Genomic DNA, 26,750 nt, shown 5'->3' on the forward strand with positions numbered 1-26,750 from the left:
AGCTATTCCCAGCTTTCTGGCCCTCAGAAACAGAGAATAAATGTTTATTGTTTTGTTCGTTTTGCTTTGTTTTTAAAGGTTTTATTTGACAGAGAGGGAGAGAACACAAGCGGGAGGGATTGGCAGGCAGAGGGAGAGGGAGAAGGAGGCTCCCCGCTGAGCAGGGAACCCGATGCCAGGACCCTGGGATCATGACCTGAGCCAAAGGCAGACGTTTAACCAACTGAGTGAGCCAGGCGCCCCATGTTTATTATTGTTTTAAGCCATTTTCTTTTTTTAAAGATTTTATTTATTTTTTTAAATCCAGTTTTACTTATTTTATTTTATTTATTTGAGAGAGAGAGAATGAGAGAAAGAGAGCACAAGAGGGAAGAGGGTCAGAGGGAGAAGCAGACTCCCTGCTGAGCAGGGAGCCCGATGTGGGACTTGATCCCGGGACTCCAGGATCATGACCTGAGCCGAAGGCAGTCGCTTAACCAACTGAGCCACCCAGGCGTCCCAAGATTTTATTTATTTAAGAGAGAGAGAGAGCACAAGAGAGTGAACACGAGGAGGGGGAAGGGCTGAGGGAGAGGGAGAGAGAGAAGCAGAATCCCTGCTGAGCAGGAAGCCCAACATGGGGCTTGATCCCAGCACCCTGAGATCATGAGCTGAGCCACCCAGGTGTCCTTAAGCCATTACATTTTGGGTAGCTTGTTACATAGCAATAAATACTGTAGTCAGCAATGCATTATAAACATGCCATTTTCCAGAATGCAATGGAACACACCATGGGTTCTCAGAATTGACATTAATTATAGTCCTTTTCTTTTTAAAGATTTTATTTATTTATTTGACAGCGAGAGTACAAGCGGGGGGCGCAGCAGAGGGAGAAGGAGAAGCAGACTCCCCACTGAGCAAGGAGCCCAATGCGGGGCTCGAACCCAGGACCCTGGCAGGATCATGACCTGAGCTGAAGGCAGACACTTAACCGACTGAGCCACCCAGGCACCCCTATAGTCCTATCTTTTTAAGTAATCTCTCCACCCAACATGAACCTGAAATTCATGACCCTGAGATCAAGAGTTGCATGCTCTACCAACTGAGCCAGCCAGGCACCCAATTATAGTCATAACCTTAATGTAATTCAAATGATTGTATTAAAGTAGCGCTTACATTGTCCTGTTTAACACATGGAAACAGAACACCAGTTTTTGTCTGAATAGCATTGCCCATTATAATAAATATTAAAATACTACAATCATAATATTACTAAGGGAGTAATCTAATTGAGCTCATTTCACAGAGGGGGAAAAAAACTTCACCTCTAGAAGTGGCATTATCATTGTGGTACACAGTGCAAACACCACTGACCTGAAGGTGGCAGAAAGCAGAGGGGATACAGGATTTCTTAGCATCAGAGTTTGTCTTATTCATATCTTAATAATTACAGGCATAGTATAAATAGCAGAAAATTTGATACATTTAATTATACTTCAATGATAGAATCAATATAATTATGAAATTAAGTAAAAATGGTTAATAACTGGTATGGTATGATGTATGGAATGGAAAGTGGGGTGGGGTGTGGTTAGGGGATAATATAATATAGATAATAGTCACACCAGCACCAGTACCCCAACTGATGGCTGAGGGTGGAGGGCTCAGCCTATCCTGCTATTAGGGCAAGTGCCCATGACAATCATGGCTTTAACCCGACCTTGCCACAGGGTCAACACCTGCCACATTGTGTCGTATTTATTGTCCAGCAAGGTGCCTGGAGCTGGAAAGCCTCAGCCCTGCCACCTTCCTCTTGTCCCCAGAGTTTCATATCCACTGCTGGTTCTTCTGGTGGAGGAGGCAGGGCAGACCACATGAGATCATGGGATACAGAAGTGCTGGGGTGGATGGTGACAGGATGGCCCCTACCTATCAGTTCTCTGCTATTGTCCCTCCCCACTCTACGTGGCCTGCCCACTGCAACCAGGAGGCTGAGTAAGGAGACACAGCAATGACCTTGTGGACGCTGGGGAAGGATGCAGGTCAGATACACTGGGGAGGGGAAGGATGGGGTTGCTGAGGTTGGGTGAGGAAGGGTTAGGGCTTAGATGTGCTGAGGTGTGGGAAGGGGCATTAAATCTTGAATTAGAGGGCATGTAACCAACCTATCCTCCCTCCCTCATCGCCCCCCCATGAGTTTAGCTCACTTGGTGTGGGGCACTTGGTCAACCTTGATGCTATTACTATCATTCATTCTTCCATTTAACAAACTTATACAGAGGGGCGCCTGGGTGGCTCAGTCAGTTGAGCATCTGACTCTTGGTTTCAGCTCAGGGTGTGGTGGGTCATGGGATCGAGCCCCATCTCAGGCTCTGTGCTCAGTAGGGAGTCTGCTTGAAGAGTCTCTCTCCCTTTGTCCCTCCCCCCACTCAATCAGGCTCTCTCTCTCTCATGAATAAATCTTAAAAAAAAATAACTTATACAGAGTGTCTGCTTTGTGCTAGTGCTGTGCTGGGTGCCTTGAACACAGTAGGAACAAGATAAAGTCTGGGCATCATGAAGTTGACAGTCCAGTGGGGAGAGGTGAATGATAAACCAAAAACAGAAATATTTAATATCAGGTCAGATTGTGGTACTTGCAACACAAAAATAGTACAAAATACAAAGTGATCACAAGAAGTGTTACTTCACATACAATGGTTGAGGGATAGTGGCAGGGGGTTCTTCAAAGAATGGAAAAGACAGCAAGCTGCATGGGCATTGGGGAGGCAGAATACTCTCAGAGGACACAGCTGAGCAAAGTGGAGCAAGGTTCCTTGATGTTAAGAACAGCCAGAGTTGAGCTGTTGACAAATAAAAATGCTGACCAGCTACAACTAAAGGCTCTCCAGACAATATGCTCTCTTTTATTATAGTTACAACTTTATACTATAAACATTAAATGTAAACATGTAAAAATACAAATAACTGAAGTGTTATGTGAAAGTTTGAAAAATTATAAAAATTATATAATTCAATAATCATACAATACATATTATGTATCAAAATAAGCATTTTATTATAAGGAATATATAATAAATATTATAATGTGCTATATATTGTAAATATACATTATATGTAATATGCACATACAAAATTATACAAACCTATTTATATTTATAATCTAATTTCTAATAATTTTTTATCAAATATAATTTAAATTATCACATGATAAAACATAATACTTTTGAGATTCATCCACATTGTAGCTTGTGTCAATAAATCATTCCCTTTTATGGGTAAGTAGTATCCCACTGTATAGCTTTCCTACAATTTGTTGCATTACTCACCCACTGATATTTGGGTTGTTTCCAATCTTTTGGCAATAGTTTCTGTGAAATTTGAGTCCATATATAATTTTTCATTTCTATAGGTTAAATACCAAGGAGTGGGATTGCTGGGTCATAGGGTTAGTATATGGTTCATTTTATAAGAACTTGCCAAATTTTGGTTCAGAGTGGATAAACCACTTTACCTTTCCAACAGCAACACATGAAAGTTTCCACTGCTTTGCATTCTTGACAACTTTTGGTACTATTTAAAAAAAAATTTTAAAGCCATTCTAATAAGTATGTAGTGGTATCTCATCATGGTCTTAATTTGCATTTTTCTGACTAATGATGTTGAGCATCTTTTCATCAGCTTATTTTCTATCTGTATCTCATACAACCATATGGATGAATTTCAAATAAATCATAAAATGAGAGATGTCAGACTCAAAAGGAGATACATGCATATGTACATGCACACATACTTCTATAACATTGTGGAAAAAAGCAAAACTATAGAGACAAGAAACAGGTCAAATCAGTGACTGCAAGAGGCTGGAAATAGGGAGAGAAACTGCCTAAAAAGGGATAGGAAAGAATTTTGGGGAGTAAAGGAAATGTTCTCTGTCTTTGATTATGGTGTTGATTACATAATTGTATGCATCTGTCAAAACTCAGAATTGTATACTAAAAAGGGTAAATATTATCTATAATAATAACTCAATATATCTGACTTTAAAAATATCTCAGTACTCCAGTATCATAATACATATAAAAGAGAAATAATTGAAAGTAACTTACAATAAAATAACATGTTTCCCTCTGTGAGGTTTGGGCACAGCCATACAGATGTTGGTCAGATGCTTGTGTCAATTTATAACTAGTAATGTTATTAACAATAACAGGATACCCTCAGTGGGCTCCACTAGCCCTGCTCCCTTAATAAGCCCTGACTTACATTAAGTCACTTCATTCTCCATAATTACATTTTATAGATGAGGCAATTGAGGCCAGGAGGGAAAGTCTGCAGATCAGTGTTGGCACCAGGATTTGGATCCACATCCATAGCCTTCTCTATTCTCTATTCTGATTGCATCATGGGAAGCCAGCTTGTGGTCTTCTGATGCCCTCAGATCCTCTCTAGCCCACTGTGGGCCACTAATTCCCCAGAGGGATCTATGAAGCTAGGATCTCATCCTCAACCCTTCTCCCTCTTCCAGGTCTCCTGTCCATGCAAACAGTGGGGATGTGGAGAAGCAACGCTGGAGAACTTGCAGTAGCCACTCAGGGGCCTCATGAAGCAATGTGGGCAATGGGGAATCAGCATTATGTTAGTGGCAACCAACTGGGGAAAAGCAAATACTACCAGGATTTAATGGAGTGGTCACAGATAATGTGTTACTGGGTAATGGACATCAACAGACTTTTTGCTGATTATTAAGCAGTCCTACAGAGAAGGGGGATAGTGGAGGCTCCAAAATGCAGATGAAAATGTGGAGTTTATGGTGCATTATCAGTCAATGCCCTTACTTGTGGGGAGCGAAGCAGGTTAATGGCACTTACCAGCGTTCAGAGAAGTTATTGAGGGCATCACCACATGCTGGATTGGGAATCATTACAGACACTGCTAGGTGGGGAAATGGGAGATAATTAGTTACCGTTGTTGTGATGGACAAGTAATGTAGGGAGATCAGAAACCATCCTACTATAAGTAGAGAGAGAGTATTAAAAGATATTATTAGGGGCGCCTGGGTGGCTCAGTCGTTAAGCGTCTGCCTTCGGCTCGTGTCATGATCCCGGGGTCCTGGGATCGAGCCCTGCATCGGGCTCTCTGCTCAGCAGGAAGCCTGCTTCTCCCTCTCCCACTCCCCGTGTTCCCTCCCTTGCTCTCTCTCTGTCAAGTAAATAAATAAAAATCTTAAAAAAAAAGGAAGATATTATTAATAGTTGGGTGGGGGGGCAGTATATCACAGCTCCCTATTCTGAGGACTGCAGTAAGTGGTCATCTGTCACTACTTACATGAAAGTAGGAATAAATGAGGAGTATGGAGGTTACTAGACATTGTCACAAGTGAAGTAACAGATGTTATGCTAGAAGTAATTGTGGAGGAGGTAATGAGAAAATCTCCAGACACTATTTCCTGGAATTAAGGAGGAGTGATAAACACACAGTAGTGGAGTAAAAGAGGGATAATGGGGATCTAGATACTGTGCTGGGGTAGGATAAGGGGGTCTCAAGACACTCTCTTGAGGGGTCAGCAAACACTGTCCTAAGTTGGGGCAGAATTCTGGGTTGCAAGACATTTAGAGAAGCCCCAGATACAGTACTGGATGAAGTAAAGAGGGTTAACAGTGGGTTGCCCACCATACATTGTTCAAAGATAGAAGAAGGCATATGGTAGATCATCAGATACTGGGAAAGGGTGAGGTGAAAGGGAGCTAAAGATGAATCAGGCACTGATCTAAGGTGGAGTAATGGGATGTGTCACAAAATCTGAAGAGGGTAAAGGCGCAATTCCCAGGCTTGCCCCCTTGACCAGGTTCTGTCCCAATCCTCAACCACTATGCTGTTGTTCACAAAGGCAAGAGCCATCTCTGCACAACCCCACTACTTCCCATTCCCAGTTGTTACCAGTGGACTGACCTGGAGGAACCATTCTGCTGGTTCCAATTTGGCTGCCCAGCAGCTAAGTGTTCAATCAGAGGCCACTGCTGCCAGTCTTGGGTCAGACACCTAACTTCCAAAGAAGGTCTGCCCTGTTTGCTCTTAGCCCCTTCATACTATTAGCTTTGGGCCTGTCAGAGCATAAGGAGTGGGTCTATAGGTAAGGGTCTGGGGTGGGGTAAGGTTGTGCATGCTAGGGCAAAGTGAGCAGGCTATTCTGCAATGATTTTGGAGCTCACTGTGGTATTTCTGAATCATGGTAAGAAATCCTGGAACACCAAGCATCTGTGTGGGATTTCCACTGTATCAGTTTTCCCTTCTTTCAAGTGGCTGGCATGAGACCAAAAGTTTTATGGTGATATTTCAGCTTTAGGGCCAGGAAGGAGGCACAGCCCAGGTAAAAACTAGAGATGAAAAAGCTTGGTGTTTTAGGCAAGTTTGTTCTCCCCATTGGAGCATCTTCAGCTGCAATATAGAAAAGATCAAAGGGAAGTTGTGATGAACAGGGTCAACACTCCACAATGTGCATTTATGGAATGCTTGTTATTGTCAGGCACAGGTCAAGGCTCACAGTGGTGAACAAAACAGGGAAAAACATTCTAGTGTGGGAGCCATAGACAAGTAAGTAAAATATACAGGGTACCATGGCAGTAAGTGCTACAGAGAAGGATAAAGGATAGAGGGGAGGGGGCCAAAATTTCAAACCAGGCAGGAAAGCACAGGGGCCTCTGTGAAAAGGTGCCACTGGAAGACATGAAGGAGCTAACCACACAGATACGAGGAACTTTGTTCTTCAAAGAGAGTGCAAAAGCCTTGAGACAGGACCTGAACTGATGTGTGTGAGGCACATGGGGAGGGGTGCTTGTGGAGCCCATGGCATGAAGATGGACACAGAGAAGACATGAACAAATGTTGAGGTTTCTTAAATATGAGTTACTGATTTGTTATTATTATAAATGTCAGGTCATTAAGGAAGGCAAATGAGCTGGAAGAACTATGACAGCAAAAGGGAGACTGGATGAAAAGTTGACCAAAATGACCTGAAAATTCTTACCTCAGAAACTTTCCTGAGGGTAGTAGAAGTTCATAAAACACTAGGCTGGGAGCTAAATGAGATAATGGCAGTCAGCAGACACAGTGTTTAGCACTAATGCACTTATGGGTGTCAGAGGACAATGTGCTAGGGACTCATGAGGGTCAAAGACACTTTACTAGTAGATGATAAAGGCGGGTTACAAGTCATGATGCTAGAGGATAATGGGTCAACATACACTCTGAGGTTTGTGTCTGTATAGATAAAGAACTTTTTTACTGAGTTATCTCTTTCTTGACAGAAATACTCAATGGGGGTTGGATACACACAACCATGTTAGATTCAAGAGAAGTATGAAAAAACACCTAAAACTGTCAGACAATGTGTTCTGCAGCAAACATCTCACAGAACTTAGGGTTTGTCACTATCGTATATATTATGTTGTTCTACCATTCAACTTGTTGGCACTTTACCTATTCCAAACTAAACAGGATTATCATTAACACGACATAATATAAGCTTTCCTATGCAGAATTTGGTAACAATGTTCCATCATACATACATACATATATATAAATATATATATATATGTATGTTGTCTTTGTTTTTGTTTTTTTTTTAAGTAGGCTCCATGTCCAGTTTGGAGCCCAATGCAGGGCTCAAACTCACAACCATGAGATCAAGTACTAAGCCGAGATCAAGAACTGGATGCTCAACCGACAGAACCACCCAGGCGTCCCTGTTCCATCATATTTTTCGTGAGAAGCCTTCTTCTAATCTGTCAAATTGACAAAATTTTTTCTTCCAGTATGAATGCCTCAAGGCTTAATGAAGGTAGTGACAATGTGGGAAGGGCCCCCTTCACTCAAGGCCCTCTTCTGTACAGTAATGTGTGACATTTTGATGGGGTATTTCTACTTATGATAATATGTATATTTTTCTGCACAAATTCAATGATGTAAAATCAGACCTGATCTCACTGAGGTTTTCTCATACCATTCCTCTCAAGTGTGAATACTCTGATGGACATTGAGCACAGATTTCTGGACGAAGCCTTTCCCACAGACTACACACTTATAAGGTTTGTCTCCAGTGTGTGTTGTCTGGTGTTTATTCAAATTTGACCTATCTGTGAAAGCCTTCCCACACTCAGCACATACATAAGGCTTTTCTCCTGTGTGAATTCGCTGATGCACTTGGAGTTGTGATTTCTTAGTGAAAGATTTGCCACAGTCATTGCATTCATAAGGTTTCTCTCCAGTGTGAATTCTATGGTGTATAATCAACTCTGACTTCTGTCTGAAGGTCTTCCCACATTCAGAACAGATGTAGGGCTTTTCTCCAGTATGAGTTTTCTGGTGTTTACTGAGATTTGACCTGCCACTAAAGGCTTTCCCACACACACCGCACACATATGGTTTTTCTCCTGTGTGAATTGGCTGATGCACGAGGAGCTGAGATTTGGAGGTGAAGGATTTCCCACAATCACTGCATTCATAAGGTTTCTCTCCAGTATGAATTCTCTGATGAGTAATGAAGTTTGATTTCCGGATGAAAGCTCTTCCACATTCACTGCATACATAAGGTTTCTCTCCTGTATGAATTTTCTGATGCACAATGAGTATTGACTTCTGGTTAAAGGCTTTCCCACATTCATGGCATTCATACTGTCTTTCTCCAGTATGAATTTTCTGGTGTATATTGAGATGTGACTTTTGGGTAAAGGCTTTTCCACAGGTACCACATTCGTAAGGTTTCTCTCCAGTATGAATTCTCTGATGCGTAATCAAATCTGACCTTTGCGTGAACGCCTTTCCACATTTGGGACATATATAGGATTTCTCTCCTGTATGAGTTTTCTGATGTGTAATAAGATTTGACCTGTTGGTGAATGCCTTCCCACATTTAGTGCACATATAAGGTTTCTCTCCTGTGTGAATTCGTTTATGTACATGGAGTTGTGACTTGGAAGTAAAGGATTTCCCACAGTGGCCACATTTATAAGGTTTCTCTCCTGTGTGAATTATTTGATGGGCAATCAAGTGAGCCTTCTGGATGAAGGCTAGTCCACATTTCATGCACACATATGATTTTTCTCCTGTATGAATTCTCTGGTGCACTGTGAGTGCTGACTTCTGAGTAAAGGCTTTTCCACAATCACTGCATTCATAAGGTTTTTCCCCAGTGTGAATTCTCTGATGTATAATCAGTTCTGACCTGTATGTAAAGGCCTTACCACATTCAGTACATATGGAAGATTTCTCTCTAATTTGAACTTTCTTATGTGTAATGAGGTTGGAACTATTGTTAAACATCTTCCCATATTCAGTATATACAAAGGGTTTCATTCTTGTGTGAATTCGCTGATGTACCTGGAGTTGTGACTTAGAAATGAAGGACTTCCCACAGTTATTGCATTCATATGGTTTTTCTCCAGTATGAATTCTTCGATGTGCAATCAAGTGTGTCTTCTGGATGAAGGCCTGTCCACATTCAATACATATATAGGATCGCTCACCTGTATGAATCTTCTGATGCATCTTGAGTGTGGACTTTTGTGTAAATGCTTTGCCACAATCACTGCATTCATGGTGTCTCTCTCCAGTATGAATTTTTTGATGTATACTGAGATCGGAGTTATAAGAGAATCCTTTTCCACATTCACTGCATTCATAAAGTTTTTCTCCAGTATGAATTCTCTGGTGCCTTAAGAGAGAAGATACTTGGAAAAAAGCTTTTCCACATTCACTGCATTTATAGGGCTTCTCTCTAGTATGGGTTCTCTGATGTGTAATGAATTCTGGCTTCTTTACAAAAGCCTTCCCACAGTCGATGCACACATAAAGTTTTTCTCCTGTATGAACTTTCAGATGTACCCTGAGCTGTGACTTCTGGGTGAAGATCTTTCCAAATTCAGCACATTCATAAGATTTTTCCCCAGTATGAATCTTCTGATGTTGAGAGGGTGCTTGTTTATAGCTGAGGATTTTTCCACATTGATTATGGTCCCATAACTTCTCTCCTGTTGGAGAACACTCAGGGTCTGTACAGGAAGAAATTTTACTATCTTCAGTAATCTTATTAATGTTCTTTGATGCACTGTTTCTATAATGACTGTGTAAATCTAAATTATGCTTCAAAGCATTTCCAAATGAGTCACATTGATGGGGTCTTTTTGGTGAAAGAATGTTTTGGCTCACATGAATTATTTTTCTAATATCCTTATATTCATAATCCTTCTTTGTAGTCAAAATTTTCTTGATGAAAGCAACATCTCTTAAAGATTTGTTTTCTCTTTGCTGATAGCTCTCTATCTGGTCACCCATCTGCCACAATTCTTCTAGAATGAAATACAACAAAATATCACTTGTAGCATCACCTTCCTTCTCAATGTAGAAAGAAGCTTTTTCAGAAATTTTCTGCTGTGACGTTTGAAACCTAAACTCTCCTCAAAGGAGAATGATGTTTTAGCTCAAAGACCAGTTGGCAGAGGCTAGAGGGGAGGGTCATATGGCTCATCCATGTTGAACAGAGGAAAGGGTGAGGGTGATTCATTTGATGAAGAGGCTAGTGACAGTGGCAATAGGAAACATTCTAGGATATAATTCACTGGTTAGAGTAAATAAACATTATGAAAATAACGCACCATGGACAGAAGTGGAAAAAGTAAGGCAAAGAACAAGATATACAGCACAGCAACATTTATATAAATGAATAATCCCCGTCACTTTAAATTTTAAAATATCCATGCATTAAAAAATGTTTCCATCATATAAAACAATTGCCTATGGTCAGAAGTGAGATGGGTGTGGGGAAAAAGAAATGGTAATAAATCAAAAAATAAAATAGAGGCGTTCCCCCCTTATCTGAAGGAGACATGTTCCAAAACCCTCAGCAGATGCCTGAGTCCTCAGACAGTACTGAACCTGATTTTTTTTTCCTAGTCAAGAACTTTCAGCTTTTCATTTAAAGGATGCACTTTATGGCTTCTCTTTGGCATATCGGAATTGCCACCATCACTATTCTTGTGCTTTGGGGTCACTGTTAAGTAAAATAAGGGTTACTTAAACAGAAGTACTGCAATATCATGAGAGTCAATTTGACAACCAAGATACCTACTAACTGACTAGTGGTCAGGTAGCATTTATAGGATGGATACGCTGGACAAAGGGATGATTCAACTCCCAGGCAGGATGGAGTGGGATGGCAAGAGATTTCATAATGCTACTCAGAAAGGCACACAATTTAAAACTTATGAATTGTTTATTTTTGGAATTTTCCTTTTAATATTTTCAGACCATGGGTGACTATGGGTAACTGTAACTGCAGAAAGTGAAATTGTGGATAAGGTCCAACTACTGTAATAGAGAATATTTACCCAGACTGATGATGGCAGTGTGCCCTGAATGAGGACCATGATTAAACTCAAACTCATCATGTGAAGTATAGAAATAAAACAATTACAAAAATCAGCCAATGAGGCAGAGAGACCCCAGTTAGTGTGAAGTCAACCAACATTGGAAGGAAATATCAAAAAAGTCCTCCTAAAGATTAAGAGACAATTACCCCTAAGTCATCAGTTGGGTGAAAGGCATGAGGAATGAGGAAATGAGAAATCTTATGTTAGTGCCTATGGAGAAAACAGGAAGACAGGCTGCTGGGAGTTAACGTTCTAGAGCATCCCGTAGTGGAAAGAAAGAAGTGACAGGGGACTAGCAGGACTGGGACTGTGGGACTCACAGTAACTCTGAAAGAAAGCAGATCCACAAAGGCCTGAATGCATAGACTCTCGGACAATGGGGAAGGCAGAAAGAAAAAGAATGTCTGAGAAAAGGAGCATAACCAAGAAGAAAAGAAAACCTTTAATGAGGCAGACTGGCATGTGATCCAGATTCTAAAAAGCCAAAGAAGATGATTAGACATGATGAAGGCATTTAGTCATTTGAGAGGCCAATGTCAAGGGTCTTCAAGCAATACAAAAAAAGTTAAAGCCTTCCAAAAGAGTCCTCTTAATAGCATTTCAAAGATGCCAGTTTTTCTCAAGACAGCTGAGATTTGCTCCCCTTTCTCCCATCTGTTTGAGTCACAGTCACTCACCTGGACAGCTCTGATGTGGGCTCTCACCCTGCAATGCCCATGGCTCCTTTCCTTGCTCCAACATGAAAACTTCTGGTTGGGGAACTTCATACCCTGTTCGTAAGAAATGATAAAGGACTGGATCAGCTAATTATGTTTCAAAGCACAATCAATAAAGTCTTGTTCAATGAAGTTTTGTTCTTCAGGAATGTAACCATGTATTTCCGGGAACAGAGTAATAATCAGAATGCCCAAGGGGATAAAGAATCCTAGACAAATCAAGGACAAAACCATCATACTTCAGATGTCTGACAGCATTCAGCAACTAAGAATGGAAACACTCTGTGTGGACCCAAGTGACTGTGCTTACCTACAGAGAGCAGGTGACTGTAGGTCTCCAGCATCACATCCCGGTACAGGTTTCTCTGAGCAAGGTCTAGATGCTGCCACTCCTCTCTGCTGAAATCTACAGCCACATCCCTGAAGGACACCGATCCCTGTAAGGGCACATTCCTGTTCAATGTGAATAATTAGCTTTGGGGGATGGAGAGACTATAGGTAGGAATATAGAATGTGGGTTTTGTTGTTATTTCCTCTTTTTTTTAATTTTAAAAGATATATTTTATTTTTTTAAAGATTTTATTTATTTGACAGAGAGAGCACAAGCAGAGGGAGAGAGAGGGAGAAGCAGGCTCCCTGCTGAGCAAGGAGCCCAATGTGGGACTCGATCCCAGGACCCCATGGGATCATGACCTGGGCTGAAGGCAGCCGCTTAACCGACTGAGCCACCCAGGTGTCCCAAGATACATTTATTTTAGAGAGAGAGAGCACACAAGAGTGGGAGGGTCAGACAGAGACAGAATCTCAAGTAGACTCCATGCTGAGTGCAGAGCCCAACGTGGGGCTCGAGTTCATGACACTGGGATCATGACCTGAGCCGACACCAAGAGTTGGACGCCCAACCGACTGCACCATCCAAGCGCCCCTACTTCCTCTTTTTAAAAACTCACCTCCCATTTCCCTAATGTTTTATTATGGAAAATTTTGAACATACAGAAAATTTTAAAGAATCTGCACAGTGAAAATCTGTATACCCACCACTCAGGATCTATCATTAACATTTTGTTTTATCACACATTTATCCATCCATCAATCCATCTTACTTTTATACAGTTCAGAGTAAACTGTAAATGCTAGTATACTTTGTCCTAAATATTTGAGAATGCAAATCATTAACCAGAGTGTAATATTTGTTCACCTTTCTGAAAGTAAAATTTACTCACAATGAAATGTACAAATCCACGATATACCATTTGAAGTTTTGATAAATACATATACCCGTTTAATACAGGAACTTTTAAAAATGGTATTTTATACAGAGTGCATATTGCATATCTAGTTTTACACAATATTTTGTGGAAGAAAGAAATCCAATAAAGAATTTCTGCCATTTTTTCTATACTATAGTTAATTACTTTTCAAAACTGAAAAATGAAATAGGCTCTTTTAGTCTTCTAGCAAGTGGATGAATAAATAATCTGTGATACAGTTTCTGAGCAATTTAGGACCAGTCATTATGCTAATCCTGGGAAAAAAGAAATGAATTATTTGTTTCTAATCTTCTAGCAACTTAAAAGTCCTAAGATTTAAAAGAAGACAAAAAGAAGACACAAGTTCACTAAAGTGTCAAAAAGTCAATCTCTTTAGAACACACTGAGGACTCAAAAAAGGAAAAGGTGTATTTGACATGGGGCAATAAGTTTTTATTAGTTGAATTTAAGTTGAAAGATGATAAGTGTAGGACGCCTGGGTGGCTCACTAAGTTAAGCGTCTTCTTTTGGTTCAGATCATGATCCCAGGGTCCTGGGATCGAGTCCTGTATTGGGCTCCCTGCTCAGTGGGGAGTCTGCTTCTCCCTCTGCGCCAACCCCAGTTTGTGTGTGTACTCTTGCTCTCTCTTGCAAAAGCAAATAAATAAAATCTTAAAAAAAAAAAAAGATGATAAATGTAATACAAAATGGAGGGTAGGGAAGAAGGTCATTTCCCAGAGAAGACAAACGTGAGGAGATAGGAAAATACATGATGAGTTTCAGGAACACTAAATAGCTCTATATAATGGAGAGAAGTCTGCATGTCATGTCAGGAAGGTAGTTATGGAAAAAACAGTTTGATCACAGAACAAGTAAGGATTTTTTACTTTCAGTAAAGGTAATTAATTAGATTTATATTAATTTTTTTTCATATAAGATCCCTATTGCAGGATAACCAAATAAATGATGAGGAAAAGTTTCTTACAGAATGATTCTAGCTAATAAATGAAGACATTAGAACAGAATTGGAATATCATAATTTTGTAATTCCTATGAAATAATGAATTTATTCAGTAATCATTAATGATTGCTTAACTGTTTCAAGTGAAAGGCTGAGAAGTTTACAATGGATGGACCAGCTAATAACATCTACATCCAACGATCAATTTTAACATTACAAAAGAGAGAACCAAAAATTATGTGCCTCCTAAAATGATATAGTAATTGATCTCATTATACCATCCATTAAGTATTCTTATCAAAGTCAGAGGGGGAGACGAACCAGGAGAGATGATGGACTCTGAAAAACAAACTGAGGTTTCTGGAGGGGAGGAGGGTGGGGGGATGGGTTAGCCTGGTGATGGGTATTGAGGAGGGCACATTCTGCATGGAGCACTGGGTGTTATGAACAAACAATGAATCATGGAACACTACACCAAAACAAATTATGTAATATATGGTGATTAACATAACAATAAAAAAAACTTAAAAAAAAAGTATTCTTATCAAAGAAAATGAAAAATCCAACCTGAATCTTCTAACCCTCCAGATCAAACAAATCATCCACAGATAAAACGAAAGAAAGAAGAACATATGGAACAATATAAGACTGAAATGTCAGCTAAATCCAGAAGGTAGCAAATGGCCTATTTCTTCAAAAAAATAAATTACAATAGAAAAGATAGTGGAAGGGAATCTTTTCTTTATTAAAAGAGACTTTAAGGGGTGCCTGGCTGGCTCAGTTGGTAGAGCAGGTGATGCTTGATCTCAGGGTAGTGAGTCTTGAGTCCCACACTGGGTGTAGAGATTACTTAAAATCTTAAAAAAAAAAAGAATCAAGTGTCATACTAACTAAATGCAACTTGTAGACTTTGGCCCTTCACTAAAACAAACTGACATTAAAAAGACATTTATGACATATTTTAAAGAACTCAAACAATAACCAGGTACTAGATGATATCTAGGAATTACTGTTGTTTTAGGTGTGATAATGACATACTAGTTATGTTAAACAAAAAGAAAGAAAAAAAAATTCTCACCTTTTAGAGATACATTGTCAAAGTATTTGCAGATAAGATAGGTGTTTGGGATTTGCTTTAAAATAATCCAGCAGCTAAGGGGGCAGGAGGGTTGTTTTACATGGAATTAGAATGGCAGAGTATTGACAACTTCTAACATTAGGTGGTAAGCAAAACAGATACAAGGGCTCCTTAAACTACTCTCTTTACTTTTGTATACATTGACTTCTTTTCATAATAAAATATTTTTTAAAAACATGATCCTCCATATTAAAAAAAAATAATCTGTAAATGCATAATTGAAGGAATTCTTACCTAGAGTGATAAACATTTATTTTTAAATATTTTATTTATTTGATAGAGACACAACGAGAGAAGGAACACAAGTAGGGGAAGTGGGAGAGGGAGAAGCAGGCTTCCCGTGGAGTGGGGAGCCTGATGTGGGGCTCAACCCCAGGACCCTGGGATCATGACCTGAGCCAAAGGCAGACACTTAACAACTGAGCCACCCAGGTGCCCCGAGTCATACATTTAAAAAATAAAAGGATTATAGGAGGGGCGCCTAGGTGGCTCAATCAGTTGAGCGTCCGAGTCTTGGTTTCAGCTCAGGTCATGATCTTGTGGGTTATGAGATGGCATCCCATGTTGGCTCTGTGCTCAGTGGGGAGACTGCTTGGGGGTTCTCTCCCTCTGCCCCTCGCCCCACTCACCCACACACTCCCTCTCTAATAAATAAATAAATCTTTAAAAAAAGATTATAGGGAGCTGAATACCCACACTCAGCAATTTATAGAAACAGCAGATAGGAAATAATGATATAGAAGAACAAACAATAGGATCTAATCATTATTTATAGACTACTCCAACTAACAACAGTGAAGTACACATTCTTTTCAAGCACCCATAGAACAATGACCAAGACAGACCATAACTTAGCCTGTGAAACAAATCGCAACCAATTTAAAAGAACTGAAATAATACATAGTCTCTGACCATAATGGAATCAAATTAAAGATCAGTAACAAAGACAACAGAAAAATCTGCAAAGGAATTAAATTACAAAATAGTAACAAAAACTATCTGGAAAGCTACAAAACATTTGGAAATTAAACACACATTTCTAAATAACTTGTAAGTCAAAGGGGAATTCTCAAAAGAAAATTCAGAAAATACACAGAACTGAAAGTGAAAATACAGTGTATCAAAACCTTTGGGATGTACATAAAGCAATGCTGAAAGAGAAATTATAGCACTAAATGCTTTCATTAGAAAAGGGGAAACAATCCAATTAAAAAATGGGCAGAGATGAAAAGACATTTTTCCAAAAACATAGAGGAAGCCAACAGGTACATGAAAAGGTGCTCAATATCACTAAACATTAGGGAAATGCATATCAAAACCATAATGAGATACCTTATACCTGTCAGAAAGACTATGACCAAAACAAAACAAAAAACAAGTAACAATTACTGATGAGGAAGTAGAGAAAAGGGAAGCCTGTGCACTGTAGGTAAAAATGTAACTTGCGCAGGGGGGGCACGCTCAGTTGGTTAAGCGACCAACTCTTGACCTCAACTCAGGTCTTCATTGCAGGGTCATGAGTTCAAACCCCATGTTGGGCTCCATGCTGGGTGTGGAGCCTACTTAAAAAAAAAAGTAAATTGGTGCAACCACTATAGAAAACAGTATAGAGGTTCCTCTAAAAACTAAAACTAGAACTACCAATGATCCAGCAATTCCATGTCTGGGTATTTATCAAAAAGAAAATGAAAACAAACACAAAAAGATAGATGCCTGGGTGGCCCAGTCGGTTAAGCATCTGACTCTTGGTTTTGGCTCAGGTTATGATCTCATAGGTTTTTTTGGGTTATGAGATCAAGCCCTGCATCAGGGTCTGTGCTCTGCATGGAATCTGCTTGGGATTCTCTCTCCCTCCCTTAAGTAAATAAATCAAAAAAGATATATGCACCCCCATGTTTACTGCAGCACTGTTCATAATAGCCAAGACATGGAAGCAACGTGTGTCCATTAACTGATGAATGGATAAAGAAAACGTGATACACACACACACACACACACACACACACACACACACACACACACAGGAATATTATTCAGCGATAAAAAAGGAAACAAGTCTTGCCATTTGTGACAGCATGGAAGGACCTTGAGGATATTATGCTAAGAGAAATAAGTCAGAGAAGTACAATTAGCTTATGATCTCATTTATATGTGAATCTCAAAACTAAAGAGAACAAAATAAAAAAACAAAAGTCACAGCCATAGAGAACAGATTAGCGGTTACCAGAGGTGGGGGATGGGTAGTTGGCAAAATGGGTGAAGGCAGTCAAAAAGTAAACTTCCAGTTATAAAATAAATATGTCATGGGGCTATAATGTTGCAGCATGGTGACTATAGTTAGTAATATACTGTAATGTATAAAGTTGCTAAGAGTGGCTTAATCTTAAAAATTTTCCTCACTCACACAAAAAATTATAACTATATGTGGTGATGAATGTTAATTAGACTTATTGTGGTGATCATTTCACAATATATACAAATATCATATTATGTTATATACCTGAAACTAATACAATGTTATATGTCAAGCATAAATCAATAAAATAAAGGGGAAAATTGTTAAATAACTAAACTAAATTCCTACCTCAAGAAACTAGAAAAAGAGCAAAACAGACTCAAAGCAAGCAGAAGAAAGAAAATAATAAAGAGCAGGTATCAATGAAATTGAAAACAAAATTAAAAAAAAACACAAGAAAAATGAATAAAACACAATCCAGTTATTTGACAAAAATCAATAAAATTGATAAGTTTTCTTGATTGACCTAACAGTCAACAGACTGGCAAAAATAACAAGATGATACAAATCACCAATGTCAGTAATGAAATAAATATCAATACAGATCCAGGGGTGCCTAGGTGGCTCAGTCGGTTAAGCATCCAACTCTTGGTTTTGGCTCAGGTCATGATCTCAGGGTCCTGGGATCGAGCCCTGCATCAGGCTCCGCACTCAACACAGAGTCTGCTTGTCCCTCTCCCCCCCATTTCTCCGCTCTTTCCCCAACTCGTGCTCTCTCTCTCTCAAAATAAATAAATAAAACCTTAAAAAAAATACAGATCCAGCAGCCATTTAAAGGAAAATAAGAGACTGTAAAAACTCTATGCTAATAGACGCAAAAATGTAGAAGAAAAGTACCACTTCTTCAAAAACCACAAACTACCAGAAGTCAACTATTAAGGAACAGAAAAGATGATGATCCTATAACCATTAAATTAAATTCTTAATTTAAAAGTTCCTGAAAAAAAGAAATCTCCAGGCCCAGATAGTTTAACTAGAGAATTCTACTAAATATTTAAAGAAGCATTAGTCTCATTTTTACAGTCTCATCTAGAAAATAAAAGAGAACACTTCCCAACTAATTTTGTGAGGCCAGCATTACTCTGATATCAAAATTAGACAATGACAGCACAAAATAGAATACTACAGGACTATATATCTCATGAACTTCAATGCAAACATCCTCAACAAAATATTAACAAGTTACAACCAGTAATGAACAAAAAGAATCATGCACCACCACTATATCTTGCAATGCCCTTTGAGGATCTATAATTGTTTCAAAATAAATAAAAAGATTTAAAAAATATACTGAAGAAGGTGTATTCTCAAAACAGAACATTTCAGAATAGGCATGAGTGGAAAGTCAGTCATGAGGCCCCTGCACAATTCACGTGAGACAGTATCAATTTCTTACTTACCTAAAGTTAAGGCTGGAGTAGTAAAGCTATTGAAGGGATTGATATTAAGGAGATAAAACTGGTATCAGGTGTGAAGGTGAGAAAAAGGGACTCAATTATCAGTTATTCAGTACAATCGTTGATTTGTACATATTGAAATTTAGGTGATAAAATAAACACGAGGATGGACACTAAGTAGTTGAATAGAGCTAACATGGAGATGAAGATTCAAGAGTTGTACGCACGGCGCAGGCCACTGTACTCAGGGGAGGGAAAGAGCATCCAGGGAGGACAAGGACGGACAAAGTATATCTGTATCTGTGGGAAGTGTATCTTAGATATCTGCGGTTTTTAATGTCTAAAATTACTATTTTTTTCTTCATTTAATTGTGGTCACAGATGATAGTTTCCTTCTTTTCTTTTTAAATATTTATTTATTTATTTTGAGAGAGAGAATGAGAGAGAGAGAGAGTACATGAGAGAGGGGAGGGTTAGAGGGAGAAGCAGGCTCCTCGCTGAGCAGGGAGCCCGATGCGGAACTCGATCCCGGGACTCCAGGATCATGACCTGAGCCGAAGGCAGTCGCTTAACCAACTGAGCCACCCAGGTGCCCAATAGTTTGCTTCTTTCTGATGTGTTGATTCTGTTTATGGGGCTTAAAACATTGTCATTTCTGGGCGCCTGGGTGGCTCAGTCGTTAAGCGTCTGCCTTCGGCTCAGGTTGTGATCCTAGGGTCCTGGGATCGAGCCCCATGTTGGGCTCCCTGCTCCGCGGGAAGCCTGCTTCTCCCTCTCCCACCCCCCTGCTTGTGTTCCTGCTCTCACTGTCTCTCTCTGTCAAATAAATAAATAAAATCTTAAAAAAAAAAATTGTCATTTCTTTGAAAAATGTTCCGTATATACTTGCAAAGAATACATGAGCTCCAATTTTTCTCTTTGACACACGTGGATACTGATACCCTACATATACCAAAACCCCAGTCCTCAAACCCAATGTCATCAGAATTTAATGGGGAATAAAGAAGATGTCATATTAGTAGCTTTGACTCCTTACCAAATGAGCTTCTTATAAACAGTTTGTCCAGGAAAAAATCTCCTCATTCAAAGATAGTAATAAACATTTCCTGATGTACAAAGATACTATAGCAAAAAGAATGAGAGAAAAAAAGAAATTAAAAGGAACATGCTAGAAATAAATTACCACAATATAGAAGAAAACACATTCACCATGATTTCAAGGAATTCACTAAAACAATTAACTACCTAAAATAAATAGGAATCTAAGAGTCCAAGGAAGAAATAATGGGCAAACAGGCTAAAGAAAATGGTTATGTAGGGTGCCTGGGTGGCTCAGTCATTAAGCGTCTGCCTTCGGCTCAGGTCATGATCCCAGGGTCCTGGGATCAAGTCCCACATCGGGATCCCTGCTCCGCGGGAAGCCTCCTCCCTCTCCTGCTCCCCTTGCTTGTGTTCCTGCTCTCGCTATCTCTGTCTCTGTCAAATAAATAAATAAATAAATAAATAAATAAATAACTTGGAAAAAAAAAGAAAATGGTTATGTAAATTAAAAAAATAAATTGGCAGAACTCAGTAAAGAAGTGAAAATGAACAAGCAATACAGAAATGGGAGGTCCCTCTGAAAGCAATAAAACACCATGTGAAAACACAAAAAGTGGCAAGGAGCAGATTAAGACAAGTGAGCAACATGAAATGGAAATAAGGACTTTTAAAGGAAAACAGAAAAAAAATAGAGTTCAATAAAAAACATCTAACAAACAAAAGAATCCTTGAAGTGGAAGCATAGAACTTTTATCATTAGTCACAGTATAAATTTAATAGTTATTGTCTAAAACAAGAGATTAAAAGATTCAGTTAAAAAAAAGAGAGAGGCAAACGATAAGAGACTCTTTAACTATAGAGAACAAACTGAGGGTTGCTGGAGGGGAGGTTGGCAGGGGATGGGCTAGATGGGGGATTAAGGAGGCACTTGTGATGAACACTGGGTGTTATATGTAAGTGATAAATCACTGAATTCTGCTCCTGAAACTAATATTACACTATATGTTAACTAACTAGAATTTAGATAAAAACTTGAAATACTAAGAAAAAAAAAAGATTGAGTTCAAAATGTTAATGTGACAAAGATCACATTAAAAGAACCAACCATACAGAAAAGAATCCAAACCTTCCAAATTACCGGAAGGGACACAGAACCAAAGTAAGAATACAGAGTATAAGGTGAAAGATATATAAAAGAAGTATCTTTATCAGAAATGTATGGAAAATACATCTTTCCAAACTGCTATACAGAAAAAGTGCACAAGGACTCCGAAGGATGACAGTAAAAGGATGAGCAAAAGACATATCTGGAAATGCCAACAGAAAAGAAACAAGAAACTCTATCTCAATATCAGATAGAGCTGAATTCTAGGGAAAAATTATTAAATATAACAAGGACACAATCCAAAATTAATTTCAGATGTCATTACTATCACCACACCAAATTTCATAGCATCAAAGTTTATGAACAGAAACTACAGATAAATATAGACAGAAATATATTTGTGGTGGGAAACAGTATCTCTCAGCTCCAACAGATAAGGTAAAAACAAAACAAAAAACACACTGTACAAACCTCATAACTATATAAGATGGCTTATTGATAAGACAGCAAATTCTGTATCTTAAAAAATTCATGTGCCTATATAACATTCGGAAATATTAAACATAAAATTTGCACACACACACACTTTACACAAAAGTTAACATTTCAGAATAAAATCAGTACAAATTCTCTCCAAAGCTGCATCCTAATTTTATCAAAAGTAGAATTAGCTTAAATAAAAATCTTAATACCTAAAAGTGAAAATGTGGTAAATAGTAATTAAAGATTTGGTGAGAAATTTAATATGTTCCTAGAAATTCATCCACTCCATCTAGATTTTTATATTTATTTGCATAAGACAAATTATTTTCCTAAATTATTTCTGAACACTGTTTTGCTGTATATCTTATCTTTTGATATATAGCATTTTTATTATTTTTGAGATACTTTGTTATTTTAACTTTGGAGTGGACTGCTAAATGAGGAAATAATGTCTCTTTCACACGTCCCTATGATAAACCCTATTTGGCTGTTGTTTTCAGGTACTCTTGAATTCATTTATGACTTCTGCATCTATGTTCATTGTTTTCATGTACTCTTGAATACATTTATGACTTCTGCATCTATGTTCATAATTTCCAGTTCTTTTACTGTTCTTGACAGGTTTGGGCATCAAGATTCATATATAAACAAAATAAAACAAACACCACAAACAAGGTTGGGAATAATTTTAGATTATCATCTTTACCCAAAACTTTGGCATAAAGATCAACTATTAATCCACATGATGTTTTCCATCATATTTGACTGTGTAGGAAATGTTTGATAAACATTTTAATTTCCTCAAGGGCTTCTGAACCATCTGTATTTACCAATTTTGACATTTATTTTTTGTAAAACTGTATCCCTATTGTTTAGGTTTTCATATTTTTCTATGATTTTGTGTAATATTCACTCAAGATTGTTTTAATCTTTGATAAAGCAGTAACCATCTCTCCTGTTTTGTTACATACTTCCAGTGTATCTTTACTCCCTGGTTCTTCATCACCACATTCAGAAGCCACTTATGCTTCTGTCAGACATCTTCATCAATTATGTTTGACTCTATGTGACTAATTTCTTCCCTCATTTTATTGTTTTTTCTAGTCCTTATTGTTATTTTATATTTATTGAATTCTTTTTCTAACTTCTTCAGTTCTAAGTGTTACTCATACCTTAGGTCTTTTCTCCCCGAAACTTCCAGGATTCCTTAAAAAGGCATTAAATTTATATTTTTTCCCTCAATCTATAGTTTAGCTTTGCACACAAACTTTAAAATGTAGTTCTTTATTTAATTGAAACTAAACTCAAGGAATTTTCTAAGATCCTCTATGGTTTTTGATTTAAAGAATATTTATATAGGAAAAAAGTTTAAACTTTTCAGATATGAGGGTTTCTTTTGCTAGCCTTTTACTTTTTTTAAACTTTTTTTTTAATTGTAGTAAAATGTACATAAAATTTACCATTTTAAAATGTATAGTTCAGATATTAAGTCTATTCCCAAAGTTGTGCAAAAGTCTTTTACTTCGTATTTCTAATTTAATGCTCTTGGTTAGAGAGTAAAATCAACATTATAGCAAAGTTTCATATTTTTTGTCTGCCTGAATTAATGTTTTTGGAAGTAGTTCATAAAATAGATCAGCGGAGAACCAACATCTAAAAAACAAATTTAAAAAAAAGAGGAGAAATATTTATGTGGGGAGAAACAGTTTAAGAAGAAATAGAGAAATACTTTGAGAATTATGCACAAAAACAATTTCTAATCAGGAATCTTATCCTCAGGCAAAGATCAGCACAGCATGAGGACAAACTAAAAGGCAGTTTTGGACATTCCACTTCTCCACTGTCATACAGTTGGCCTCTAGATGTGGAGACACCCATGTGTTGCTCATTCTTGGCAGAAAAGATCAAGATTTGCTTTAGGGAAATAAAGGAGTCTGGTTGCTTCCTGTGACCAACCTGCCGCTGCCCAGAGGTTCTGGTGACATATCACAGGTATCTATTCCCAGGATGAATTCCCTACTCCCTGGGATTCTTCCTTCTCACCTCGTATGAATTATCACATTCCTCTGGAACCAGGACCAGGGATTTCTGGGGAGAGGTCCGATTAGCTGACATGATCATGGTAGGTCTCAAACTTTATTCTCTCAGGAGCCTAAAGCTTTGTAGACATCTGTAAACTCAAGCAGAGCTGCTGGAGAGAGGCAGGCTGGAGTCTGGAAGATCTAACCCAGGAGCTCCCGAGAGACACCAAAAAACCTAGAACGACAATGTCCACACAGTCAGATACTAGATATTCATCACACAAACCTTTCCTGTGAACACCAAGGTGAAGTTCCCTGAGCTAGACACACAGAGCAGAGGCTCTCAAACTTGAGTGTGGATTCAAAACACTTGGGACTTCTTAGAATACAGTTAAAATTCCTCAACCTCACTGCCAGTTTCTGATTTAATAGGCCTCAGGTAGCAATTGTATTAGTCTAGTCAGGCTGCTATAATAAAGTACCACACACTGGGTAGCTTATAAACAACAGAAATTTATTGCTCACAGTTCTGGAGGCTGGAAAGTCCAAGATCAAGGAGACAGTATGGTTGCATTTTAGTCAGGGGCCTCTTCCTGATTCATAGCCAGCAGCTTCTCATTGTGTCTTCACATGGTAAAAGGGGCTCAGGAGCTATGTGGGATGTTTTATAATAGCACTAATCATTTATGAGTGCCCCACCTCCATGACCTAATCAGTTCCCAAAAGCCTCACCAACTAATAGGGTATTTCTGGAGATTAGGATTTCAACATAAAAATTCTGGGGGAACACAAACATCCAGACCATAGCAGGGTCCAAGAATTTGCATTTCTAAGTAGTGCCCAGGTGCTGTTGATGCTGCTAGTCCAGGGACCACACTTTGAGAACCAGTGCTGTGGAGAATATAAAGCTTAATGAAAGCTGTGATGGATATTAGTCATGAGATACGGAGTAATATTACTTAAAATTTGAACTGTAGCTCTTATATCTTTCAACTATGAGAATATGAAGAAGTTCCTTCCATTTTAGTTTCAAGAATAAGAATGAAAGTATCTATTGCATAGAGTTATAAAAATTAAATGAGATGATGCTCATAAAGTATTCAACATCTCCCTGGCACACAAGAAGCATATAATAAATATCAGCAATTACCATTCTCTATTAGATATTAAAACTAAATATAAAAACAATGTAATCAAACAGAGAAAATAAGAGCTCAGACAATACTGACTTATACATGTAACAAAAATGGCATTCAATGAGTATGCACAGGACATTTATTGTGTAAGTGGCACTGACATAATTGACCATCCACCTGGAAAAAAAAAACAAACTATATCCCTATCACACATTATACGTTAGACTGAATTCCAGCAGGACTAAACATTTAAGTATATGTATTTTATAAACCCCAAAAGATATTTAAATAAATTTTAGTAGTATATGTTTGCATGAACATTGTAGTGGGGTGGGAGAGATCCTTATTACACATATGAGAAAACCCAGATGATATAAAAGAAAAAACATATTTCTGGTTAGAGGATATTTCTTAATTATATATTAAAATACACTTTAAAGATAAAAATGAAGATATATATAAAATTTCAATATGTAACAAGTTATCTCTAAATTTTTAAAAAAATCTAGCAATCAATATGGAAAAAAAAAGCACAGAAAAAAACCCTGAACAGAGGATATGAAAATTCACAGAAAAGGAAATTTAAATAGTAATTAACCAAAAAGATGCCAATTTTACTAACAGGAAAGCACATTACAGCAATTACATATAATTTCTCCTAAGAATAGTAAAAACTTATTAATTTAATTTTTTAAGTAGGCTCCAAGCCCAGCAAGGAGCCCAACGCAGGTTTTGAGCTCACCACCCTGTGATCAAGAGTCGGTCGCCCAACAAACTGAGCCACCAAGGTGCCCAGTAAAAACTTACTTTAAAAAATTCAGTGCTGGAAAGCATTTGGGAAAATGACCCGTTTTATAAATTATTCGTGGGAACCTGAATTGTTATGGTATCTTTTGAGTTATTTAGTCATATCTATTATTAAAAATAAGCAATTGTTCCTAATAATAGTTTCAAATATACAGAGCGGATACTGACAGAAAGAAGGCCAAGTGGACAAATCACTCCAGTGAGTTTACCTTTCTCTGTAATTAATTAAGCAGACAAGATAAACAGAATATATATGAAACAATACAATGAGAACACACATTGTTTTGATGTAATAGATGTGACGTTTATGAAAACCGACCAAGAACTAACGGTAAAAAAAATTTTTAAGCTCGAGCATTACCCAGAGGCATTACATGAAATAGACAACGCACTTCTAAATAACTCACGGATGAAAGAAAAAACCTGAAATTTTTAAAAAGCCAGTACTTAGATTTGAACAATAAAATGCTACGCATCAAAACTTATGAATGTTTAGAAAGCAAACTCATCATAGACCCCACCGACCCCCGTAACTGACTCCACAGCTCAGTGACCACTGACTCCCATCACTGAGCCCACAAATCCCATACTCATCTCAAAGATCCCCATCACTGACCCGAGAGACTCCCATCACTGCTCTCACAGCAACGGACGCCACAGACTCTTCACCACTGAGCCCAGAAACCACCATCACTCACTCTACGGACAACACCTCCATCATCGACCCCACAGAATCCCTAATCACGACCAACCAAAATCACCTGAGACCTTTCGGAATTAAAATGCGGAGAAACGCCTGACATCAGCGGCGAAAATCCTTTCGAGGACCACTTCCGCTTCCGGTCTGGCCTCTAGCACCTCCTCTAATGAACTGTTGTTAGTGCGCATGCTCTGAGTTACTTTGGAAGCCGCACATGCCAACAGTTAACATGGTGCGGTTCTCGTAAGAGACGCGGTCGAACCGAGAACATGGCCTCGCTCAATGGTGCTTCTG

General features: G+C 38.4%; 1 protein-coding gene across 9 annotated transcripts; it reads right to left on the bottom strand.

Annotated features, from left to right (window-relative positions):
* Positions 1-851: 851 nt before the first annotated feature.
* On the bottom strand, positions 852-26,614 carry LOC112810753 (uncharacterized). 9 transcript variants are annotated; one of them, XR_012375997.1, is made up of 6 exons: positions 26,373-26,511; positions 23,836-24,048; positions 12,432-12,558; positions 12,083-12,175; positions 4,851-10,325; positions 852-2,822 (listed from the first exon to the last, which is right to left on the bottom strand). XR_012375997.1 is itself a non-coding variant. In XM_073885199.1 (6 exons), the coding sequence occupies exons 3-6, from the start codon at positions 23,911-23,913 to the stop codon at positions 7,990-7,992; spliced, it is 2,634 nt and encodes an 877-aa protein (XP_073741300.1). In that variant the 5' UTR covers positions 23,914-24,048; positions 24,339-24,464; positions 26,373-26,511; the 3' UTR covers positions 2,842-7,989. The 9 variants fall into 9 exon arrangements, 8 of the variants coding, with proteins under 8 accessions (XP_073741303.1, XP_073741300.1, XP_073741299.1 ...); XM_073885199.1 differs by lacking the exon at positions 852-2,822 and adding an exon at positions 24,339-24,464 and having other exon boundaries at positions 2,842-10,325; XM_073885198.1 differs by lacking the exons at positions 852-2,822; positions 26,373-26,511 and adding an exon at positions 26,518-26,614 and having other exon boundaries at positions 2,842-10,325.
* Between the last annotated feature and the right edge of the window lie 136 nt (positions 26,615-26,750).

The sequence above is a fragment of the Callorhinus ursinus genome, unplaced genomic scaffold (genome assembly GCF_003265705.2).
Source record: "Callorhinus ursinus isolate GAN/ISIS: 27379988/994484 unplaced genomic scaffold, GSC_fseal_2.0 scaffold61, whole genome shotgun sequence".
NCBI lineage: Eukaryota > Metazoa > Chordata > Mammalia > Carnivora > Otariidae > Callorhinus > Callorhinus ursinus.

Coding starts and splice junctions, on each gene's coding strand:
- LOC112810753 (XM_073885198.1), bottom strand. CDS start 23,913: ATGATCATGTCAGCTAATCGGACCTCTCCCCAGAAATCCCTGGTCCTG. Junction 12,559..23,835: donor AATGTGATAATTCATACGAG/GTGAGAAGGAAG, acceptor GTGCCCTTACAG/GGATCGGTGTCCTTCAGGGA. Junction 12,176..12,431: donor CAGTCACCTGCTCTCTGTAG/GTAAGCACAGTC, acceptor TCTTACGAACAG/GGTATGAAGTTCCCCAACCA.